This window comes from Martes martes, assembly GCF_963455335.1.
Source record: "Martes martes genome assembly, chromosome: 1".
Taxonomy (NCBI): Eukaryota; Metazoa; Chordata; class Mammalia; order Carnivora; family Mustelidae; genus Martes; species Martes martes.
Genome location: NC_137888.1, coordinates 57,354,963 through 57,380,080, shown reverse-complemented (window position 1 = coordinate 57,380,080; position 25,118 = coordinate 57,354,963). Strand labels below are relative to the sequence as shown.

The following is a 25,118-nucleotide window of genomic DNA, read 5'->3' as shown; positions in this document are numbered from 1 at the left end:
ATAAAGAAGTTGCACATTTTGTAACTCACCAAAACCAAAAATATTTAAGGAAAAAAGCTTTAAAACTAGACATATTTGATACTTCTTGGCAGTTCAGAGTAAGATCTAGCTATATATAAGACTGGCATATACAATCTGGAGAAGGAGTTAAACTTCAGATATTTTGAATCTTTCTTTCAACCATAACTCATCAAAGACCTGCATTTTTATTCATAAGGCAGGACAAAAAAAAGTGCCATTACGTTATCATTTAGAAAGATGGCCAATAAATTTGTAGGTGAAAAAGGTGTCTAATATATTTGTCTCCAACGACCCCTTGACACTATTTACCTTGACACATTCTGATGAAACTACAGTCGTCTCACAAAGATCTAACAGTAACTTTGTTCCCATCCCTCAGGCATTTCACAGCTATAAGCAGCTGTAAAGATAAAGCCTGACTTACACTGAATGTTGAACACAAGCAAAAAAGTTACCTACACTTTGTCAAGATAGGATGGTCTCTTTTTTCGAGGAGTCAGCAGGACAGTCACAAAGACAGCAATGATGAAAAGAGCAAGGACAGCTCCAATTACAGCTCCAGCTACGGCTATGGAAGAGGTCTGCTTAAATGGGACATCTGTAAAGCAACAAAAATGAGTCTTTTCAAACAATTTTTTAAAAAAGAGTTCTTGAGTTTCCATACCCTAATTTCTAAAATGTTCAAGGACTGATTGAAACATGTTACCCAACAGCAAGATTAGAGAACCCCCAATTTGATTCATTATTTTTTGTAGGATTACGCTAACACCGTTCTTCCTTGCAGGATGTCACCTTAGCACTTCAGCTTTGTTTTTTTCAAGTTATGAAAATAATATCCCCAGTCAGACATCAACAAGTATATCTATTTTCTATGGGCAAGGAATGTCTGGAGAGAAGATAGAGAAAAGGATGAAAACTATTTTAAATTCCTACTCTAAAAAATAAATTTTTCATTATTCTCAGTTAACCAATAATATACATTTACCATTTTTATTCTAGTAGAACATAAGAGAAGTTCTATTAAGGAAACCAAAGGGTTTCAAGAAGGGGCAAACCAAAGACATAAAAAACATCCCAGATCTAATAAGTACGTTGAAAATTACATTGTATGTTTTTAAATAGAGGTATTATAAAAACAGCACTGTTGCTCATAGTTTTCCCTTAACTCATAAACATTTAATACAAAGTCCACTGAAGAGAGTGTCTTTACTACACAATTAAATGAAAAAATCTTCCCCATCCCTTGGCCGTAAACACACTACATAATTTCTAAATACCAATTTTTCTTTCCTAGCCTGTACCATAAATTTTGTTAAGAAAATATTTTAAAAACATATTTATCAATTTTTAGCAATTATCACTTCATACAATCCTGAAAAGTCACTCCACTTTATGAACATCCAAATAAGGGAATTAGGGAATTTACTAAAACTATTGTATCTATGTGCTTTCAAATGTAAATATTATGGGTATGACAATACAATCAACCCTTACATGTAAATATTACTTTGATAATTTAAGCGACACCAAACTTTTTGAGTAACTACCAAGTACCATCGATATACACAATTTTATCTTTCTAACCAATAAGAAAGATGTTTAAGATAATACTGTAAAAATGAAAATACTGCAGTTCTAAAGTTAAATATTCTGCCCAAGCTCTTTCAATCAACTAGTAGTAGAGAACAAAGAGTAACATAAACCTAGCTGGGGTAGGCTTGAAGCCCTCACCATTATGTCCTTGTTGGGAGAAAATGGTTTTTGCAATATCTAATGAAGAGTTTCTTTTTGGCCCCCTACTTGGAAATGAAGAACTCTTAGCTTTCACTTAAATGGACATTCATATAAACTTCTAAATAACTGCAATGACTGCTAGAACCAGACATGGCAAATTTAAAGGAAATTAAAGCACTATCAGTTTTGAAATATGTTTCACCAACTTATCATCATAAGTATTTCCATGTATTACATATTTAGAAGTATTTTCCAACTGTTTCTATTAAAATGTGAGTTATACGATGTTTGCTTTTAAAAAAGTTTTACTTTCTTCTCAATTATAAAAATTTCTTTAGAAAACTATCAGTCCTCAGTTCATTTATTAATAAGTCATTTTGTTAGTCTTATTCTACACTAAGAACCTTATACCAATCTAAGTAACCCATTTCAGTTACCTTCCAAATGCTGGTTAGAATCTAAAAATATTTAGATATACAATATTTTTGTTGTTGTTAAAGTAGGTTCCATAGAGTAGAGTTCAATGTAGGGCTTGAACTCATGACTCTGAGATCAAGACCTGAGTTGAGATCAAGAGCAGGATGCTTAACCGACTGAGCCACCCAGATGTCCTCAGATAAGACAATTATTTTAAGCAATATAACCAGCTTACTCATGTGAGACCTTACCCTTATTTGCTAATACATACCAAATTTATCTTCCCATTATTTCTCATTTGTCTAATTCCCACCATTTCCATTTGAATATGTGCTACACGAGAAAAGGTCTCAAATCCAAGCCAGTCAAATATTATTCTGCTTTTGTAAATGTTTAAAGACTTGGAATGACCTAGGAATAATTTCTATATTATCACTTTTCCCACTGTATAAATTATATCTTTGTAATTAATCTTTAACAATAGGTCATCTGAAACCTATTAAGATTACTGTGCCCCAAGTTACCTGCCCAAGGCCATACACATTGTCAGTGGTACAAATAAAAAATCCCAATGTGTCAGGTATGCTACTTATGTCACACTAGTTATTCTAAAGGTTTTCCTTTAAAGGAAATCTTCATTTTGCTAAAGGATAAAAAGCAGCCCTATCATTTTTGCCCAAGTGTACTGAACTCAAATTTGAGGGTTATCTTGATGGTAAGGACAAAGTTAATACCATATTTATAATAATACATCCAAGGGTATTTTTGGGAAACTCAGGTTACTCTTTTTTTTTTTTTTTTTTTAATTTATTTATTTGTTAGAGAGAGAGAGCGAGCGAGCACAAGCAGACAGAGTGGCAGGCAGAGGCAGAGGGAGAAGCAGGCTCCCCGCCAAGCATGGAGCCCGATGTGGGACTCGATCCCAGGACGCTGGGATCATGACCTGAGCTGAAGGCAGCCCCTTAACCAACTGAGCCACCCAGGCGTCCCCAGGTTACTCTTTGAATATAGACTTTCTTTCTTTTTTTTTTTTTAGACTTTCAATGTATAGATCATTATACATTCTTCATCAAACAGCACACCTCCAAGAAAACCTTTCAGTTAATCTTAGCAAAGGTATTAAATTTGGTAGTGGTTATAATAAAACATAATCACAGACTTTTCAAATCCTAAAGTAATTCCCAACTCTATACATTATTTTTCATACCCTTAAGTAATTCTCAAGTCCAATAGACACTATTTTTGAACATTTAAGTTATAGTCTATTTATCTACTTCTGTCCCATTAGCCTTATAACTTCTAGCTCTCAATAACTCAGAGTTGACTGTTAACTCTGTTAAGTTAACTCTTCCTTCTATCTTAATTGGACATATTTATTTCACTGAGTTCTATTCATATTTATTTGTATTTATTTTTATATTCATTATTTTTATATTCATATTTATTTTTGTACACCTCTTCTTAGTATCAGAAAAGTATAGCAAGAGCTGAAAAGAGTAACAGAAAGGAAAGCTAGGTATGAACCCATTTATCAACAGGATATTCTATATGGGTAAATTGACTACGTTAAATACATATATGGGATATATTTCATATTTCCATTTCTGGTTTTTCTACTAATTGACAAAAAAACTGAAGAATATATTTAAGGGTATTAATAGGTGATGAACACATTGTATGAAATGCAAAGGGCAGGCAGAAATTTCCTGCATTCAAGTCAAAGAATTTTAATGGAAACTGAGAATTTAGTTCCAACACTGTCTCCTCCACATTGGCCCACATAATCTATGCAGACTCTATATATTACAACAAAATAGGAAAAAAAAAAATAAGCAAATGTATAAAAATTTGGCATTCTTAAACATTCAGCTAATTTACTGACCGACATAAAGCAACACTGCTATCACCCAAGGAAATGGCATACTAAATCTTAAAGATATGCTTACAATCAGCAGGAAACAAGGGAAAAGTGTTAAAATATTTGGCATTAAAGGACTGGTGTATGTGTATCTCAAAAGAATAGCTTTCTATTACCACGGCACCTATTTTGGATATATTATATTGGAAACTCATCTACAAAAACAACAACAAAAAAATAGCATTCCCCAATACAACAAAACCTTACTGCCCATAACCAGAGATATCATGCCTATGCCTTAGCCTTAAGGGGAAAACGTTAAAAAATCTGTTAACACATCATACCAAAAGAAACCATACAGATAAAAGAAATTTCATTACTTTTTGAAAAAATATACATATAACTACTAAACTGAATTTAAGTTTGTCTTTATTACCGATACATACAAATAAAAAATATGTGAAAGCTATTCTAACATTTGCTCACCTAATTCACATCTTGCAAGATTTGAAAAAAATACTATTCTATACAATAAAATAGAGCAATTAACTAAAACCACTTAAAATGGGTGAGTATAGAAATCTACAAGCCCTTTTCACACTTGTATTCAAACACTAGGTCCTAATAATTAAATGAAACATTCACTTTTTTATTCCCTTCATCAAAACTTCAGTGCTGTATCACGATTCATACATTAATATGAATTATCTACAAACTTATCTCAACTTCTATTTGCCCCCAAAATACCTATCACTGTATTACCAATTTTCCCCATAAATAGATCTCATTTTTATTTTTCAATAGCCTCCTTTAATGCTTACCTTTCCAATACATCTAGTTCTTTATATCCATCTAAATATTTATCTACTTTTTAATAAAAGTCCTCTCTTTGGCTCAGAACAGTGTTGTCAGCATCTCATTCAACAAATTCTCAATAGTAATCTAATATGTGTCAGGCACATGCTCAGTGCCAAGAATGCAAGGATGAATTTTATATCATCCCTATCCTCATCATAGAGAGCAAAATCCCCAAAGTTGGGTCACAGAATCCATACATATATATTTTCCAACATAGGGATTATCATTATCTTATCCCTTTTTTGGGTAAGTGATAATTACAAAATAAATGTTGTACTAGTACATAATATGTGGACTGGCACTGGTGGCCCCACATCGTCCGAATGTCAGGAGTTCCCTTGCTACACAAGACACCCACAAAACCCTGTGGGAAGCGTGGAGTGGGACAGTTCCAGAATGTAATCAAATAAACACCTGGTTGTTTCCTCTCGGCACAGTCAGCATACTGTGACCCACTATGATATATGAGAGCTCAGGTGAATGAACTAGTAACCAGCCTCAATCTAAATAGAGGTCAAGAATGTAAAGGAGGCACAAGATAGCTACCCTGGGTGACAGGTGAACATCTGACACATAGACCAAATGAGGGTATCAGTGCCAATCCATGTTATTCATTAGTAAGCATTTATTCCCAGTAGATGTCATTCCTGCAAAGAACTGGAAGAATGAAGAACAATACCAATAATGAAGGCACATTTAGATACTAAATGAAACTGCAAATTAATTTTTTGTGTAATAATAAATCTATAGTTACTTTTCCTAAATATTCCTTCTCTTTTACAGCTGTATGCTGCTATATTTACAGATGAACTAATGGCAGGAGGGATTATGTGGGTAGGAGTTTAAATGGAACAAGAATGACCATGAATGGATAATTGAAGCTGGTACATGAAGGTTCATTATTCTATCCTACTTTAGTATAATTTCCCATAATACAATGTTTTCTTAAAAAGGGAGGTCAGTCTTCTAGATCTAGCTACCTTTGGCTTTAAGATCAGACTGTCCCTTCAAGACTAGGTATTTCCTGAGATATTTCTCATAAATTAAACTGTAAAATTAGATATCATATCTCTATAGAAATATTACACATGTAAGGAAATGGGGTCTTGACTTATTCTCTCAAATATTTTAAAGTTATCCTACTAAACTCACTTCACTCTGCTTCACCTATAACATCCAGCCAGAACAGCAGCAAAAAAGGTAAGAGAACTAGTACAACCCAAAATTGAATCAAGTTTTATCCTCATAAATTGAAAGGAACATGGTAAAATAACTATCATCAAGGTTCAAGAAAATAACCCCTGTGGATATAAACAGCAAAAGCTTTTGTAAGCAAACCTATCACTACTCAACTCAAAGTAAATAGGTGGCAAACAAAACAAAACAAAAACAAAAAAACTTGCAGATTACTGGAATAGGAGAAAACAAATATTAAAAAGAAAGCATTTTTTAGAACATAGAAAAGGTGATATGCCATGTACACTATTCTAGAGATTCTTTCAATGTATGAATCTTCATTGGTATAACAAGGGAAACCAAGCTTAATCCAGTCAAACTGTATGCTATTTAAAAACAAAAACAAACCAAGAAACACTGCTGCTTGCATTAAGATAATTTAAAGTTTAGGAAAACCAGTATAATTTTAAACATCAGAGATAGAAAACAGGGAGGTGATTACAATTAGAAACAATGGCATTTATAATGAAAGCTATTATGTTCGTAAGTGAAAACACTAAATGCCAACTTACAAAAATCTCATGAAATATGTTCCTCCAAATGAAAGCCAATATATGATTTAACTTATGTCAAACTCACAACAGCAAAAACATTCAAAATTTGTTTTAACTGCTAAGACTAGATAAACAGGTAATTAATGATTGTGCAGAATGTTATTCATAATGTATAGATAGGAAAAAGGAATTAAATGGTCAATTAAAACCAAATTCTTTAATAGCTAACCTACAAACTTAGGTGCTCTCTCAAACTTTATTTAACTGTATCCTTAACCTGATACTGTCTTACTTGGGAAGAGAAATAAAATAGATTTCAAATTCCCATAAAAACTTAACTATAAAATATAAGAACTATGTTATATATACCACACACACACACACACACACTCTCTCTCTCTCTCTCTCTCTCTCTCCATCAAATGACATAACGAGTACAAAGAAGGTAATACAGAGACATAGGCTTGTTATAGAAATATGCCTCTAAAGAATTTTTTAAAAGCTTTTATTTAAAGATTTGTTGCATGGCTATTAGGGCTACCACCTGATAAATAACTTGGTAAAAAATACCACTGGTACAAATTAAAGTTAAATCCAAACCCAATACACCAAAAAATTGAAAAAGGACCTTCTTATGGATAATACATTTCCAATTAACAAGTAAACAGAAAGAACAATTAAATTTATCATTCCTCCATTAGAATTAAAAAGTCAATATGCATACCATTTCTTCCTCTCTTATATTTTACACTGATTACTTCCACACATTCGTAACTTCTTGTTCATATACCTTTACTATTTATCAAAAACAAAAATCAAACTCAAATTGGATGATTTCACATATAAAATTGTTATATTTATCTCAATTTTTGCACTCATACATTGTACTTCCTACAAGCCCTTCTGCTACACATTTAGCTAGGGTTATCTTTAGAAAATGTTCCTATATATGGCTATCAGAAGCAATACTTTCTACTGAAAAACCTTCATGGTTTCTTTAAATGTTAGACTTATCAAATAGAAACCTTTTAGGCACATGGTAAAATACTAAATATTTCAACTATAATGTATTCCTCAAATGTCACTTTTAAAGTTAACCCCTAGCCTATTAAAGTTTTAATGTATTTTAATCAAAATGGCAGGAAAAAATAAAAGTTGCATTCATCATCCCTGCATTACTGAAATATTTTAACCAGTGTGAAAGAAAACCCTAAAGTGAACACAAAAACAAAAAGCCAGTTCAAAGAAAAAAGAAACAAAAATAAACATGGTCAAAATAAAACATTCTTCCATCTTTTCCAGAAAAAGAAAAGGTTTTTCATATGTATCTATCAATTAGCTATGTATATCATTGATATTAAAAAATTAACAAAAATGTTTAATGACTATTCATGTTCACAAGTCAGTCTCCATATACAGTAAACAAACTTCTAATAATCAGCAGTGCAATGTTTCAAAAAGTCTTTAGTATCAGATTCTTAAGATTTTGAAATCTTTTAGCTTGCCAAATGATTTAGTTTAGGGATACAGAATGTATCAAACATACACTTGTAGTTTTGCATGTTGCCCTCTCCCATCAAAAAACAAAACAAAACAAACAGACCAAAAAAAGCCCACCCTGAACACATAATGGCCACAATATAAAGGAGGGTCTTAATCACTAAGTATTTATATTCTTGAAATGCAGTTCTTAAAATATATTGCTGATTTCCTTCACATAATATTGAAGTTGAGATTTAGACAGTGATTATCCTGCTCAGATTCACACAGCATTTCGAACCATTGTTCTAAAGATGAAATTGTGAACAAAAAGCCACAAATTCACATCTTCCATGGTGAGAATTTTAGATCCATCTTTCTTGTGGCCATATCAGTGCTAGATTTAAATTAAAACATAAAGTCTATTTCAATCACAGAGTATTACCAATAAAATTTCCTTCCAATGACTTGGACCAAAGAGTTAATATTTGTGTATCAGTGGTTAAGTATATTAAAGTCAGATATCCTTAACAATGTATCAGTGAGCTTACCTGTATCCTTAGCTGATATTATAGTTTTAGACTAAGTGTGTGAATGTTTAGGAAGAGAAAATAAGTTCCTAATTCCCACAAAATACTGCTAGTTCAAAGAAAGGAAATTATGCTATAATAGTTTAGAATAAGGCCTTGACTACTTGCAAAATTCTATGAACATGTTAGAACTCTGCCTTATAAAACATTCCTTCAGATTTGATGAGAATCACCAGGATTTGGATGGTTGGGGGGTTAAAAAAAAAAGTACCTACTTTGCCTTTTTATTAAAATAATTTATTTATGATTTTCCTACTAACTTCCACTTCAGTTCCCTGGCAAAATACCTAAGGCAATTCTACACAGTCCTTTTTCAAATGAATCATCAACAGAAAAAACATTCTTTGGGCTTCAAAATAGTTGTCATTATTACAATTTTATAGGACTCCATTGTAGAAGCAATTTATAATTACCTCACAAAGAAGAAGATCCACATTTGAAGATTTAGATAACATTTCTTTTTCAAAAGATACATGATTTCTGGAAAGAATATACTTAATGAATTATGCAAAAAACAAAAACAAAACAAAAAACCTTAAGATGTTTCCAGTTTTAATTGGAAAAACAAAAACCTTGAAACAAATACATACATTAGGAGGAAAAGGGGGATGGTTTGCCAATATCCATCATCAAGTGTTAGTGGCTGGTTCTATAATCAGATTTTTCTCATTAAACCTCAAATTTACAAGTTTATTCTAATTTTTCTATATATTTACCCGTTTGAACAACATCAATATTAGATGACTAAAATAAGATGGGCTAAAAAATTCTTTGTATAGATTCTTGGCTGACATGTCACATTTCTGAAAACCAGTACTCCAATGCTAGCTTATCCATGTTGTTCCATATACTGAAATGTCCTTTCTGAACTATATTTAACTGCGTACCATCTTTTCGTTATTATTCTTATATTTAGGACATAAAGCATTCAAACAAAACTATGCCACTTAACATACGAAAATCCATGTTCATACAACATTTAAGAATTGTCCTCCAGAGATGAGAAAAATTGTAATAATTATGTTTAAAAGGCATGTTTTTATTTCGTATTTTGGACAAAAATACTGACCAGCTAGTTATGCTCTTCCACATATCATGTTCACTGAGTTTACTACCACAGTTTTAGTGCAACAAAATATCTTTGAAAAGCCACTCTACAGTAATTATGGCAAGGCTCATTAAAATGCAGAGGTAAAGATTCCATTGTGTAGAAACTTAGAAAATAATGTTTGAAAAGCAAAGGTGTTTCATCACGCTGAATATTTTTTTGTATACTAAAAATATATATAAACATTTCTTGAATTAGTTTTATAGTCAATTTTGATGTAGTATCATTTAGTGGTGATAAATTTTGAGAGGTATATGTTTAACAAACATTATACTTGAGATTATAGTCTTAGGTAAACACTTAATACACAATGCCAAGGTAGTTTCCTTTTTTTTTTTTAATTTTTGTACCAAAAAAAGTCATACATTTAATGTTGACATTTCTTCTTACCTGTGTGCCTCAGACCAATAAAGTACTCTGCATTAAAATTTAAATCTTGACAGTAGTACAGCATTGAAAAAAAAATTGTAAAGCAGCTCAGATACATTGAACCCAGATTTTACATTTTCATTTGTCAAATTAGAATATAAAAGTAAGCTTGAAAATCAAGTCGAAAAAGCTTATTCTTCCTCAAGAAAAAGTATGAACAATCTGAAAAATGATCAACTAGTATGAATGAAACATTGTACATAGGTAAGTCACATATAGTGGTTGCTAAACATACCACTCCCTCCTGGAAATTACCGAACCATCTACGTGTGAAACTAAGTCATCTTCATTGTCGTCATAATGTTCATCGCTGACGAACTTCATTCCCATTTTTAGATCTTCATAATAATCCATTGGTCTTTCAAACCTACTGAGATTTTCTACATTGTTCCACTGCGTTTTTTCAGGCTCTTCTAAATAGTCTTTCCGTATTAGATTGTTCACTGGATTTTTGTTTTCTTTTTTCACACTGTCTGGGTAAGAATCAAGCTCATCTTGTTGAAGAACATCTATTTGTGATTCTTTTTGCATATCTGATGGTGGAATGTAGTTCTTGGCAAAGTAGTCTCCACGAAACGTCCGTCTTCTCCTATAGCAGAATATTCCAGCCAAAACACTTACAAGCACTATGAAGAGAGCCCCACCCACTACACTAGCAATGATTGTGCCAATTGTGTCATCCTTAATTGTTGCCAAAGTTGACAATGGGAAGGGCAATTTTTTTGGTTCTGTTGCTAGATCCTCGATGTCAGCTGTTGAGGGATGCCACTGAATTGTAGGCTGAAGGGTGGTAGTAGTAGGAGGATCTAATGGAAACAGTAAAGATAGACAAGACACAGAAAGGCAAAGAATGTCAATGCAGGCTGATTCGGCAGCAAGTTGAAAAGACAGCACAGTTAATGAATATATATTCATAGTAACAATAGTTTTTCATTCTTAAGATCAGAATGTCGTGGTACTTATGTACTTTTAAAAAAAATAATAAAACTGACATTTAGCCAGTTAACAAAGAAGTAAAAGGAATGAAAAATTACCTATGGTGTAAATCCTAAATTATTCTATTCCAAGTTTAAGCATGAAATTAAATGTCAAGGAATACTTTTTTCTTCTTCTTCTTTTTTTTTAATGAAAAGCATTACTTAAGTGTCCTATATACAGCTGGCTTAAGAATTATCACACAAAAAGATTAAGTAATCCAAACATTTTCTTAGCCAGAAGAACAAAGAAATAAAATGAAAGAATAAAAAAAAAATTAAGGTATGATTTCTTAAGATCCATCTTTACCTAATATCATTTACTTTTTTAAGAAAAGAATGAAAAACTATAGATTCTTGTTAAGTGGCCATAGTATAAGCTGCTGGTTTAATAATTCTCTCAAAAATATTTTCCTTAAGTAAAGAGAACTCTTCAATTTTTAGAAAGGACATATGTAGTATATACCATTATTAGGTAATTTGAAAATAAAAAGCATATGTTTAAACTGTGTTAGCCAAATGGGCTATATTATCAAATGAGACTAACAGACAAAGACAGTAAAAACATGTTACCAAGTGTTATAAAAATGTCATCACCATGTCTATATCCCATGGGTAAGATTTCTGAACATTTAGGAAACTGGAAGAATTTCAACCATATCTGCAAAATTTAGTGTCACATTGCTTTAGTATGGAGTCTCAAAGAACAGCTAATATTTTAGAGAGAACATTCTAATAATACTTATATTAGATGCAAATGATCCTGTGTATTGCCATTAGATTACAGAGTAAATAGCTATTAATATTAAAAAGCAACTAAACATAAATAGTAAAAATTAAAGATTGGTTAATAATCAATTAAGTGGTATTTGTAGGTCATGTTACACAAAACGCTAGAGTCTGAAGATAGGATGAGTTAAAAAATCTTGAATTTCTTCTTTGATAAAAATAAATGACCCGAATGGTAATCTCCTATAATTAATTTTTAAATGAGTGGTACTGATAGAGCTTTTAAAAAATGATTGTTAGAAAAATACTAAAGCTACATGGGGTAAGTTATTCTAAAATTACAAGCTAAAGAAAAATACTTACTGAAACAGGTTTCATCACGGAATGCCATATATACAGAATGTGGTAAAAATTTAGCAAGTACAATATAAAATTTAACACGTACAGTATAACTAATTTCCTATGAACTTAAACCAATATAACAGGCAATTCTGCCAAGTACTCTGAAGTGAATATTAGTTATCATATTATATGTAAGTGACTCAAGGAAGAGTTTTAATTTGTAAGAACATATTATTAACTAGCTGAACAAATTTAATCTTTAAAAAAATTGTGGAATTGTAGGATGATTTCTAGTATAAAGGAGTAAAGCCTATCATATAGGGCAACTTCAGAGAACCAGGATATTAAATAAATTAAAAAGTAATCATCTGTCAGATAACTCATGTATTTCTGAGGTGGTGGGACTAATGAAAAGTTTTAAATACTAAGTGTCATCTTTATAATGATTTCCAAAAAAAAAAATATTACAATAAACTGGCATCAGCATGTTTAAATGCTAAGTACAAATCACCTAATAATTATTTGTAATTCACACATTTTTGTGCATGCAAGATTTTAAGACTTTTTGATAGCTCTTAATGAAATGCTATTTTTCTCCCAACAATGTATGCACCTGAACTCTCACCAAGTATAAGATATATAACCAAGTATCCCTTAAAACAAAAACAAAAACAAACACTGGTATTTTTAAATTCTACTTGCAATGTTCTTTATGTAAACACAGATGGATGGCCTCTAATTATCTCAGATTTAACAAAATACAGCTTTCAGAAAATCCAACTAAAAAAAAAGAGAGTAACCAAAAAACTGCAACCAACCAACCAACCAAACAAAAAAACCCTATTTTAAAAACTTGTCAGTGGTTCTAGAAATTTTTAACCTGCCATCATCTCCTCAACCAAATAAAAATAGCACAGCCTCATTATTAACACGATTCCATGAAAGAGGGACTATTGTTAATAATTATTCTGTATTTTAAGCAATGGACATATATAAAACAATGCACACAAGACATTTATTCATGTTTTCGAATTCTTGCCCTGCTCCAAAATAATTACACTGAGAGTTAGCATTTGCATAAGGAATCAAATGGACTATTTTGTAATCACTAATAGCTACTTATTTATCATAATTTAAAATCCTTCCCCACAGCATTCCTTATTTCTTCATTGTGTTTTGACATTATTTGCAGAATGTGTGATAAATGAGTATATAATGAATGTGATGAACTAGTAGAGACTGTGAGTTCTCTACAATCAAACAAAGATGATTTCTTTCCCCCCAAATACATGAGTACTGCCAAACAGGAAAACAAATAGTCCAGTAAGGCTTCGTTAGCTATAAGGTGTATTTTAGCCTAATATATTAAAAAAATTACATGAATTTAATTTCTTTTTTTTAGACTATATAAGAATGGTTTACACAATCAAAATCTATGAATTTTAAAGTTTAAAAATTGCTAATTATGTGTGGATTCTTATACCAGATATTACACCTAATTCCTAAATCAATAGGTTTCAAAATTCAAGATTTGCATAGGAATGTACTTGAGTTTCAGAGATGGGAGAATTTACATGATACATAAAAATTTGTTCTTCTACTCTCAAAGAAAAGTACAAAACATCAGAGAAAAACATGCCAAAAACAATTAGAAAAACATAATTTGCAACAGTCATTTAGTATTGGACAAAGATTCACTGTACCTCCTTCAGTAGTAATTGAAGTTGAATATTGCAATCTTGGATCAATCACCTTTTGTCCAAAATCTTACACTTACCAATGTGGAAAAAATGTAGAATAAAATTACAATTTCCCTCAAAGAGAGCTGCTGATTCTACTCTGTTCTGAGTAGATCTTTTAGTTTCCAGTCATAAGACGCATTCATTTTAGAAATATTTTAAAAAATCATTTTCTAAATTTTTATGTATCAATTTTAATACTGAGGTAAAAAATTTTCTCTAGGGAAAAAAAGGTACAAATAATTTACAATAAAAAAGAGCAACAGCTTAATTATTTACTCTGGGAGAATTATGGCCTTTCATTCTGATAAAAGCCTACTAGGATTTACTAGACATTTTGGAAAGGCAGTATTGTATCTAGGATATTTAATGTCCTCCAGAAAGCTCTCAGAGGTGATAACTAAACGCAACATAGTGTACTATATTAAATATTAAAGATGCTGGATAGAAACATAAAGTCTAATTCTAATGATTACTTAAAGAAAATCATCTCATATAATGCTATATTTCTGAAGTACTTAGCGGTAATTAACTGATTTTTTTCATCAGTTATCAGTAAATAAAATTCACTGAAAATTTTATTTCATCTCTTTTAGGACTTAATAGAGGTTGATCAAAATATGTGTGAAGTTTACCACCAATGTTATGTTTATTTGCCTTGTAAAAGAAAATAAAGCTATATAAAGCCCATTCTGGATTTTTAATTCTTTCCTCATTGTTTTCTTCTCAACGTTTTCATTCATGCAAGCAGAGTTTACTGAACACCTATCACATGCCAAACATTACTGTGAAATGTTTGGTAGAAATGTAATGGTAGAAATACAGTAGTGATTAAAGCAGATGAAAGGACTTGGGTTCCAGTAGAAGCAAAAACAGAAAAAATATAAATAAAATGTGTAGATGTGGCAATAAATGCTATAGAGAAAAATAAGGCAGAGGAGACAAAAAGGAGTAAAAGGGTGAGAAGAGTAGTTTCAATTTTCAATTTTAATTATAGTGATGAAGGTGAAACTTGAGCAAAGACCTAAAAGGAAGTGAGGGAAAGAGCTACAAGGATATCTGAAGAGTTTTCCAGCTGGAGAAACAGCAAGTCAAGGACTCTGAGGTAGCAATGTTCTTGTTATGTTCAAAAAACAGTAAGGAAGCCAGCAACAAGGCCAAGTGAGCAAAAAATATAGTAAGAGATGAGATCATCTAGGACCAGAGCATGTATAGACCCTTATAAGTCATTGCAAAAATTGGTTTTCATTATGGGTCAAATGAGAAGTTCATGAAAGGTTTGCAGGAAAGAAGTGACATGATCTGACATGCCCTTTATAAGGGTCATTCTGGCTGCTCTTTTGAGGATAAATTAAAAGTAGGAAGATTAAATGGCTCTTTTATAAGGGTTGCTGATGGCCTGTGTCAGAATACTCACAGGAGAAGTGGAAAAATAGTAAGGTTCTACATATAATGTAATGGAAGAGCTGCCATGGATTTGTTGATGGGATGAGTGGGGTATGAGAGAACAAATGAAATCAAGAATAAGCATCAAGTATTAAACCCTGAGCAAATATAAGGATGGATTTACCAGTGATAGAAAGGAGGGAAACTGTTGGAGGAAGAGGTGTGGTGCAAGGGGCAGAAGAAAAATCAGGACTTCAGTTCTGAATGTTAAGCCATAAATGCTTATTATACCTCTACACAGAATTAGTGATTTTAATAGGCAGCTGGACACAGAAGTTGAAAGTACTGGGAAATGGATCTAGAATGCCAAAAGATGTAATAAACTCAGGATATCATCAACAGAATCAGTATATATAAGAATGCCCAAATTGAGTCTTGGTATTTAAATGATTACATAATACATTGAGCCTGCGATTTATATGTAATATGCCACACCAAATTTTGTACAACAGAAACAAAAAGGAAGCAGTCCTTAGGTAACTACATTCTAAATATGCATTCCCTGTGGCTTTAAGATCCAAGAAGGAAAGGAAAAGGAAAGGGAGATACCCTTAATGGAAGAAAGGGAGACTAATAAACTAATATTTAATCTCATTCTGATTTCCACCAAAGCATTGATACTGGCAGAAAGGGCTAGCTAGGGATGTACACAGCTCAAAGCTTCTTGTAAGAGTCATAAAAAAATATATTTGCATCATCCCCATCATGTGCCAGGCACTAAGTAAGTGCTGAGTATTCAATGATAAATGAAGCAAACACAAATTGCCTAATTATGAAGATGGATAGGTAATAAGTACACAAGTAAGTATACAACTACAAACTGTGAGAAATGCCATGAGAAAATATATGGGGGACTGTTCTTAGATTGAGTGATCATACAAAGGCAAATAATATAACATCAAAACAAGCTTAAAATTTCTCTAAAAATCTAGCTACTCAGTTTTAGGTAATTACATAATTGCCATACAAACCTGCTTTTCTTAGTGTTCTCTTCCTTTTTCCTTTAATTTGCCATTGTTTAGACATGAAGATTGCTATATTCTTGTAGTAAGAAGATGCTCAAAATATTTTATATAATTTTTATAAATGAGCATAACATTGATAATCTTTGATAATTTTTACATTGATAATTTTGATAATATTTATAGCCACACCCATGAAAAAATATACTTTTAGCTCTAAATGTATTTTGTGAGTACCGAATTTACTCTACTTAACAAAAATATCCATAGTAAAACAAATGGAATGTGAAAAATCTAAGTTCTTAGTGGCTTAAGGACTGACAATAACTAACATCTTAAATTTTATTTCATTAGCACGTTTTCAGTAGCATTCCTACTTCACTCTCAATAACTCAATATGATATAGTTCCATATTGAGTGACAAACTGTTATTTAATAGGCCAGATCATCAAAGTCAATAACCCATTTTATTTGTGAAACACCTTGTCCAGAGCAGCCACCAAAAAAAACAAAACAAAAAAAAAAAAAAAAACCCCACATAAACAAAGCCAGTATTTGTTCTTGAGTGTAAAAATGAGAGAACAGAGAATAGTATACACCACTACCTATAAAAGGAATACTTGATACTATGTAACTAAAAATTAACTATAAACAAAGATCTTAAAATATATATAAACTTGCTGCATAGACATTTTGACATTTCTTTAAAGTAACGTCTCTTTACATATGTAGTTCAGGTAGGGTTACTTTATTATATATATATATTTTTGATTATTTGGAAAACCTCACAGTGAGGAATCTGTATATTAGCAAATACAAATTACCAACTAGAACATAGTGTTATTATGACTATTGTTACAGGAAGAATTTAAGTAATTCATTTTGCAAGTAGATAGTAACTTACCTGAAATGTAGATGACCTTTTGATCACTTCTTTGACCAAGGGAATTGGTCACTTTACAGACATAAACACCAGAATAATTGAAAGTCAATGGATGGACAAAATGAAGAGTATTGTCTGAAGCCAATAAACCATCAGGCCATTGTCCATCCAACCTAGATTTTAAAAAGCATGAAATTATTTTAAATATCTCCAAACTTTATTCACAGACAGCTATTTAAATAAGATATTATACTGTTGAGATGTTAGTGAAAGAACTGGCATTCTTTGGATAAAATTCACTATGAAATGGATAAAGATACAAATTTTTATTTCAATAAAAATAAAGTTACTGTTAAAATCCATTAAGAATACCCACTCTTTCAAAATAGCAACTGACGTAGGTGCAAGCAGGCCAACATATTTAGAATGAGAGTGAAGGAAAGAAAAAAAATTAGATGACTTTAAAGAATTATATTCAGAAAACTAGAAAGGAAAACTGGAAAATTAGAAAAATATATTATTTGAAGACCTACAGTATCAAAAGAATTAAAAATAATTCTCAGTGAATAGATCTATTCATGATATATCTATAAATTTCTTAAGAAATTTAAGATAAAAGCCATTTAAGTACATGATAATGTTTAAGCACCTTCTGTTACATATTTAAAGAACATCACTTCATACTGAGCAAATCTATACCGTACCTCATTCAAAGACGGTTAGTTTCTAAAGCATCAGAAAGGATCTGCTTAATGACGTATCAGATAAGGGGCTATAGTATCCAAAATCTATAAAGAACTTATCAAACTCAACACCCAAAGAATAAATAATCCAATCAAGAAATGGGCAGAGGACATGAACAGACATTTCTGCAAAGACATCCAAATGGCCAACACACACATGAAAAAGTGCTCCACATCACTTGGCATCAGGATAATACAAATCAAAACCACAATGAGATACCACATCACACCAGTCAGAATGGCTAAAATTAACATGTCAGAAAACGACAGATGTTGGCAAGGATGCAGAGAAAGGGGAAGCCTCCTACACTGCTGGTGGGAATGCAAGCTGGTACAGTCACTCTGGAACAGTATGGAGGCTCTTCATAAAGTTGAAAATAGAGCTACCCTATGACCCAGCAATCGCACTACTGGGTATTTACCCCAAAGATACAAATGTAGTAATCCGAAGGGCCACATGAACCCCAATGTTTATAGCAGCAATGTCCATAATAGCCAAACTATGGAAAGAATGTAGATCATCAACAGATGAATGGATAAAGAAGAGGTGGCATATATATACAATGGAATACTATGCAGTCATCACGAAATGAAATCTTGCCATTTGTAACGACATGGATGAAACTACAGGGTATTAGGCTGGGCAAAATAAGTCAATTAGACAATTTTCATATGATCTCTCTCTTCATATGAGGACTTTGAGAGGCAGGGTGGGGGGTTGTGTGGAGTAGGGAAGGTAAAAATGAAATAAGACTGGAAGCGGGAGGGAGACAAACCATAAGAGACCCAATCTCACGAAAGAAACTGAGGGTTCCTGGGGGCTAAAGGGGTAGGGATAGGTTGGCTGGATTATGGACACTGGAGAGGGTATGTGCTATGGTGAGTGCTGTGAAATGTGTAAGCCTGATGATTCACAGACCTGTACCCCTGGGGCAAATAATACGTTATATATTAATAAAAAAATAAAGTGGAAGTTACTAGAAAAATAAAGGGTCTGCTTATAAAATAATCTCATTTGTAAAGTGGGCATCTGGGACAGTAAAAACCAAGGTACAATCTGGCATCAATAAAAACTTTTTAAAAATGGTGTCTATACTAATTTGGCTAAGAGATCTTATCTAGTGTATGCATTACTATATACCACAATAGGAATAAAATCTCACTATGACAATTCTAAAGCTATTTATTGCAATGGAACTAAGTATACTGTTATACATCATACTGCCAACCTTAGGGTACCAAAAAACACATAAAGAAGTATTTATTTTGAAGTTATTTTTAAAGTCCATGAGTTATTTTTTAAGAGAATAAGAAATCAAATAAATTAAGCACTCAACTATTATAGTTTGATCTAAGCAGATTTTCAAAAGGTTCATTTATTCATTCACTCAACCATCCATTACTTAATTGCCAGGAGCTTAATATTAACCATACTTCACTCTGCTGGTGTTGCTGAGTTACAGAAGTGAATTAGATATTGTCTTTGCTTTCAATGATCTAAGTACACAGAAAACTGACAACTAATTACAAAGAGAATAAGAACAAAAAATAATAAACAGGTAGAAAGAAACAAAACACTGGACAATAGAAGGAATCATTTTGTTCTGCAAATCCAACAGTAGTAGGTGGAAGAACAGTCAATAAAATCTTTTACAGTGCAGAACTTCAATTTAGCATTGAAGAAAAAAAGGTAATATTCTCACATGGTTTTAAAAAACAAGAACACCCAAACTCCTTCTACAAAAACTTTGAAAAGAACATTTGTATAAGCACTGACTTTCAAAAGGTGAACTTCTTCTAGGAAGATGAGAATGAATATGGAATATATAAATACTGATTATCTCTCTGCACTTTGAGGCCCAAATTCTAATCCCTTTAATTCTGAGAAATATAAAAATGGCTTATAATTCTTTAAAATTGCTTGTTCAAATAAACCACAGTCAAAAAATTCTAAATATCACATTAAACTCACACAAAATTACATGCTAAGCACCTTCTATACTCTTTACCTATGTTACCTGGTTTATGTTAATCGTCTCTACCCTTACAACTCTATGATGTACTATTATCAGTGAGGAAACAAAGGTCTTACTCAAAAAGACATCTCCAAGTACAGATACTAGGAAGGGAACTTGGAATGACTTTTAGACATAACCTATCCCACATCTTAACCAATGACTGCTTCCCACTTTTAAGAAAATGTAAATTAAAACAAAACAAAACCTGTATTTTTGCTTAAAGACAAAAGATTGACCAAATACAGTTTCCTCGCTCCCACAAAATCCCACCTGAAACAAAAGTAAAGGAAATGAAAGGTATTAAAAACCCACAGGAAGAGAGAGAAAAGGAGGCAGAATTCATCAGACAAGATGTTTCAACAAACTTCTAGAAGACAGAAAACAGATGGAGGAAACAATATATGCCATGAGCCACTGTTTCTCAATCAAGAGTGATTTTGTCTCCAGGTAACAACTGGCAAGTCTGGAGACATTTTTGGTTTCCACAATGGGGTATAAGGCCAGGGATGTTACCAAACATCCTGCAATGCATAGGATTACCTCCCACAACAATGATTTATCCAGCTCAACTTGCCAACAGTGCCAAGGATGAAAAGCTCCCCTTTGAGCTGAAGAAGTGCTTCTAAGAGGCATATGAATGGGAATGGAGCCAATTTGGTCCAAGGAATCCAAGATTTGGAGTTTGATTCACTGTACTAATACAGAAAGCCAGAGTGAAGCAGAGGGCTAGAATTATGGACATTAGTTGAAAGTTGAAAAAATAGACTCCTCTCAACTCTGTACAGACACTAGGCATTTATGTTTTAAAAAGAAGATGAAGGTTAATCCAATAAATAAACTGGCCACCAAAAAAGACTTCCACTCCTCCTGAGTGACATCTGAAGCTTCCCCAAGGAAATAACTCTTTACCTGATCACTCTAACTGTATCTACTAATGAGTAATATAAAGACAGAGTTTCTACTCAGAATTTTAATACATTTTAATATTTCAATGCATCACTGTGAAATGACTGGATAACTGAGAAATTAAGGAATATCTACAAAATGAAAAAACAAAGGAAAAAAAACAGACAAAATAAGTAAGAAGCTGTAAAAACTCTCTGAAGAGGAAATAACTTTAATATTGTGTTTCTAGGGGTGCTTGGTGGCTCAGTGGGTTAAAGCCTCTGCCTTCAGCTCAGGTCATGATCACAGAGTCCTGGGATGGAGCCCCACCATCGGGCTCTCTGCTCGGAGGGGAGCCTGTTTCCTCCTCTCTCTCTGCCTGCCTTTCTGCCTACTTGTGATCTCTGTCTGTCAAATAAATAAAAAAAGTCTTTTTAAAAATTGTGTTTCTAGGAAGAAACAAGACATTACATCCACAAAATAAGAAAAAATGCAATGAAATGAAAGAGAAATAAGAAAATGCTCTTAGAAATTAAAAGTATAGAGGCATCTGGGTGGCTCAATCAGTTAAGTTGCCAACTCTTGATTTTGGCTCAGGCCATCCCTGCCAGGACTTCTCTCTCTCTCTCTCTCTCTCTCCTTCTGCCCCCTTCTCCCTTGTCCCCCATCTCCCAAATAAATAAATCTTAAGAAAAAAAAATTAAAAATATGCCCTCAAAATGTTTTGAATCAATTAAGTCAATAGGGAAAAAAATCAAGGAAATTTCCTAGGAAAAACAAAACAGAACAAAAAACTTTGAAATATAAGAAAGGATGTTTAGTATATAATAAATAGGAAGTCCAGTAAAAGCAAATTAAAAAAAGGAGGGGAAATGATCAAAAAAATGACAAAATTATACACAGGTGACAGATACAAGTCTTAAGACTAAAGGGGGGCTCCAAATACTGGGAAATACAAATGAAAACCTTAGTATAACAGTTTGAAAGTTCACAGATAAAGAGAATTAAGGATATTTTTTGAGGCTAAGAATTACTAGCTTCAGGGAAAACAAAGATCTTAGACAAAAGAAAACAGAACTCTAGTATACTATAGTCAGTAAATAACACTTATGTGTCATAGGGAAGCAAAAAATGATTACTAAGTTTAACTAAAAGTGGCTTAATTTCATTGGGATTCATGAAGGTAGAAATATGTATATGGATACCTTTGTGTGTGAAGGGGTAGATATAAAGTTAAATTTTCATCCATCACAATAGAAGTCAATAGATAGTATTAAGTAGCAGCAATTTAAGACCAACAATGGTAACCACCAGAAGGAATTGCTAATTGGCTAAAAAGAACTGCAGGGATAGGAAGGTAGGGGAGAGGTGGGACAGAGAACATTCAGAAATCCTTAATTTCCAGCCATTACTATCATCATGTATTATACTGACTTAAAAAAACAACTTTAAATATGCACTTAATACTTTCCACTTTTAAATAATTTCCCTTTAGAAGTATCTGACATTATTACCTGCTCCACACAGATTTGAAGGGTGGTGGATTTGCATCAGCATTACACTTGAGATTAACACCTTTTCTTCCGACAAACCAATTCCCATCATAGCCTGTCACTGAAACTTCTGGAGCATCTATAAAATAAATGCGTAACAGTACAGTATTATCTTTTGTTAGTGGTAAATGCAATAAATAATGACAAAGCATTAACATAATGACTAAACTTCAAAGGAACAGAAATCGTTTTCCTTCTGTCAATGTACAAAACCAGTGTGGAAAACAGCAGTTAATAATTATTAGTTGATTGAAAGAATGAGTGCATGAATGGAAAATGAGTACCCAAACACTAGGCAACTATAGCATGTATGGTTCTAGTTATTATGGACACTGAATATAAGGATATTCACAAACATATAATCACCAAGAACAAAATATGAGAGTCCTATTATGAGAAGTGTAGATTTATGAACAAAGGAAATACATTACACTACTTAATTTGATTAGACGTGGCATTTAAGTACCAACTCACAATATAACACTGTCTTTAAAGAAATGTCTAATCTGAAAGAGAATATCCCCCAAGAGATACAAAGTCAATTACATAGATTAGGTTCCCTGTATTATAATCAATTAATATTCTATGGGTAAGCAGAGATGTGAAACAAACTTTCTAAAGCTATAATTACAACTAAAGTAAGTTATCTGTGGCCTCAACTGTTCTAAAACATTCAATTTTATCCATTCAATGCATCCAAACGTCTTTTGGTATATGTGTAATATTGTATAATATAGTTTGTTATATAAGCAATTATCCTTATCTACCAGAAATATAAATTTATGCATTTAAACCATACAACCCAATATGAATCATTCATTCAACCATCATATTGTTTTTTAACTCTTAATAAGTGGCAGGTACTGTTATAGGCTTATGGCATACATATAGACACTGTATTCATAAATTTATTTATTTATTCATTTATTTTTAATTTTTTTTTTTTTTTTTTTTACTTGACAGACAGAAATCACAAGTAGGCAGAGAGGCAGGCAGAGAGAGAGAGAGAGAGAGAGGAGGAGGAGGAAGCAGGCTCCCCGCTGAGCAGAGAGCCTGATGTGGGGCTCGATCCCAGGACCCTGGGATCATGACCCGAGCTGAAGGCAGAGGCTTTATTTAATCCACTGAGCCACCCAGGCGCCCATTTTCTTTTAAATTTTTTTTTATAAAATTTATTTTTAATAGTTTTTAATAAGAGGATATTTTTGAAGTATTAAACTAAAACCTGTTATGAGAACCAAGAAGGAGAAGAATAGAATGATATAGAGAAGAAGGGCCTAACTGCGGATGAGGTGGGGGTCATGAAAGCTTCCCCAAGGAAATGTCACTTATGCATGGTACACGGACCCTCCTGTGAGTTACACAGTAAACTAGATAAAGAGTACATGACCAGATGGGAAATTAGAGAGACCAGGTCAGTTTAATTCTGTCAGGGAAGCTTGATCTATTATCAATCAAGGTTTACAAAAAAGGGTGGTAAAAAATTAAACTTTCACTAAGGTACAATTAATTACTTTAGTAATTTAAAGAAAGAAATGCCTGCCTCTTAAATACCAAGAATTAACACTTTTGTAACTAACAATTGGTACTAAAAATTGTTGCTGAAAGAACAATAGAGAGCTCTGTGAGTTTAATTTCTTTTAATTGGGAGGAGGGAATAGGTACTAAGGTAAGGTATCCCCAAATAATACCTCCAAATTTAGAGATCTGAACTTTGGATATAAGATTTTATCTCCTCAAACCTTGTTCACATGTTTTGTAAGTCTCAATTAAAAAGAGGAAAAAAAATCATGAGTACTCTAAGAACATTTTAGGAGCATGCCAATAAATCTAAGCCATAATTATATAAATCTTACATTAAGAGAAATACTTTTATATTTAGGATTGCATTCAAGCAAACAATCAAAAAGGCATAATGTACCCAATACAAATTGAAGAAAATTTCAGTCATTACTAGATATAAGGAAGGACAAAATATATATAAGGAAAATATTAATAGTATTTACAGTTGGGATCTGAATTTTACAAGAAAAAGGAAAAAGTTAAGAGTCTATGAAAGTAAGGTAGGAAAAGGAAACAAATTTTAATTGGACTCTTTAGAGTAGTGAAAAGAAGGTATCTGCACTTAGGAATAAAATGGTAGTAACATTCATGTAAGGTAACTTCCCAAGTTTAACCCAATAAATGTTGAAAAAGATTCTTACGATTGGCTTTAAAAACGATTACATCAAGTGTAATGAATATGTGCAATTTAAAATTCCATATATGTCATATCAAAAAATAAAACACTAAGAACACTGTAATACTTCCTTTTAAAAACCTATTAATTTTCATTATCCTTGTTTTAAGTTACATGCATTATCACTTTTTCTTCTCAAAATTTTTAAATGCCACACAAAGAATGTTTCAACAACTGAGCTAATGTACAGGAAGAAAATATGCACACATACGTATATAAACATACAAACTTTACACAAAAGGGAACATCCCTTAACAAAAAAATAAAAATAGGAGATGGGCTAACCTCTGAACTTTATCTACAATGGTTATTATCCCAATGATGTCTTTAAAATACTCTTATTATATGAGAATCTTAACAACATGATCAGTAAAATGAGAT

The 25,118-nt window shown here is 32.3% G+C and overlaps 1 protein-coding gene across 1 annotated transcript in view; it reads right to left on the bottom strand.

Moving 5' to 3' along the window:
- NECTIN3 (nectin cell adhesion molecule 3) overlaps positions 1 to 25,118 on the bottom strand; it is a gene marked incomplete at its 5' end in the record, with an annotated part of 122,307 nt that overhangs the window by 42,499 nt on the left and 54,690 nt on the right. The window contains 3 exons of the mRNA XM_080799755.1: positions 481 to 619; positions 17,321 to 17,472; positions 22,460 to 22,577. Of these exons, the coding sequence (XP_080655881.1) occupies positions 481 to 619; positions 17,321 to 17,472; positions 22,460 to 22,577 (409 nt within the window). The remainder of the gene's footprint in view (positions 1 to 480; positions 620 to 17,320; positions 17,473 to 22,459; positions 22,578 to 25,118) is intronic.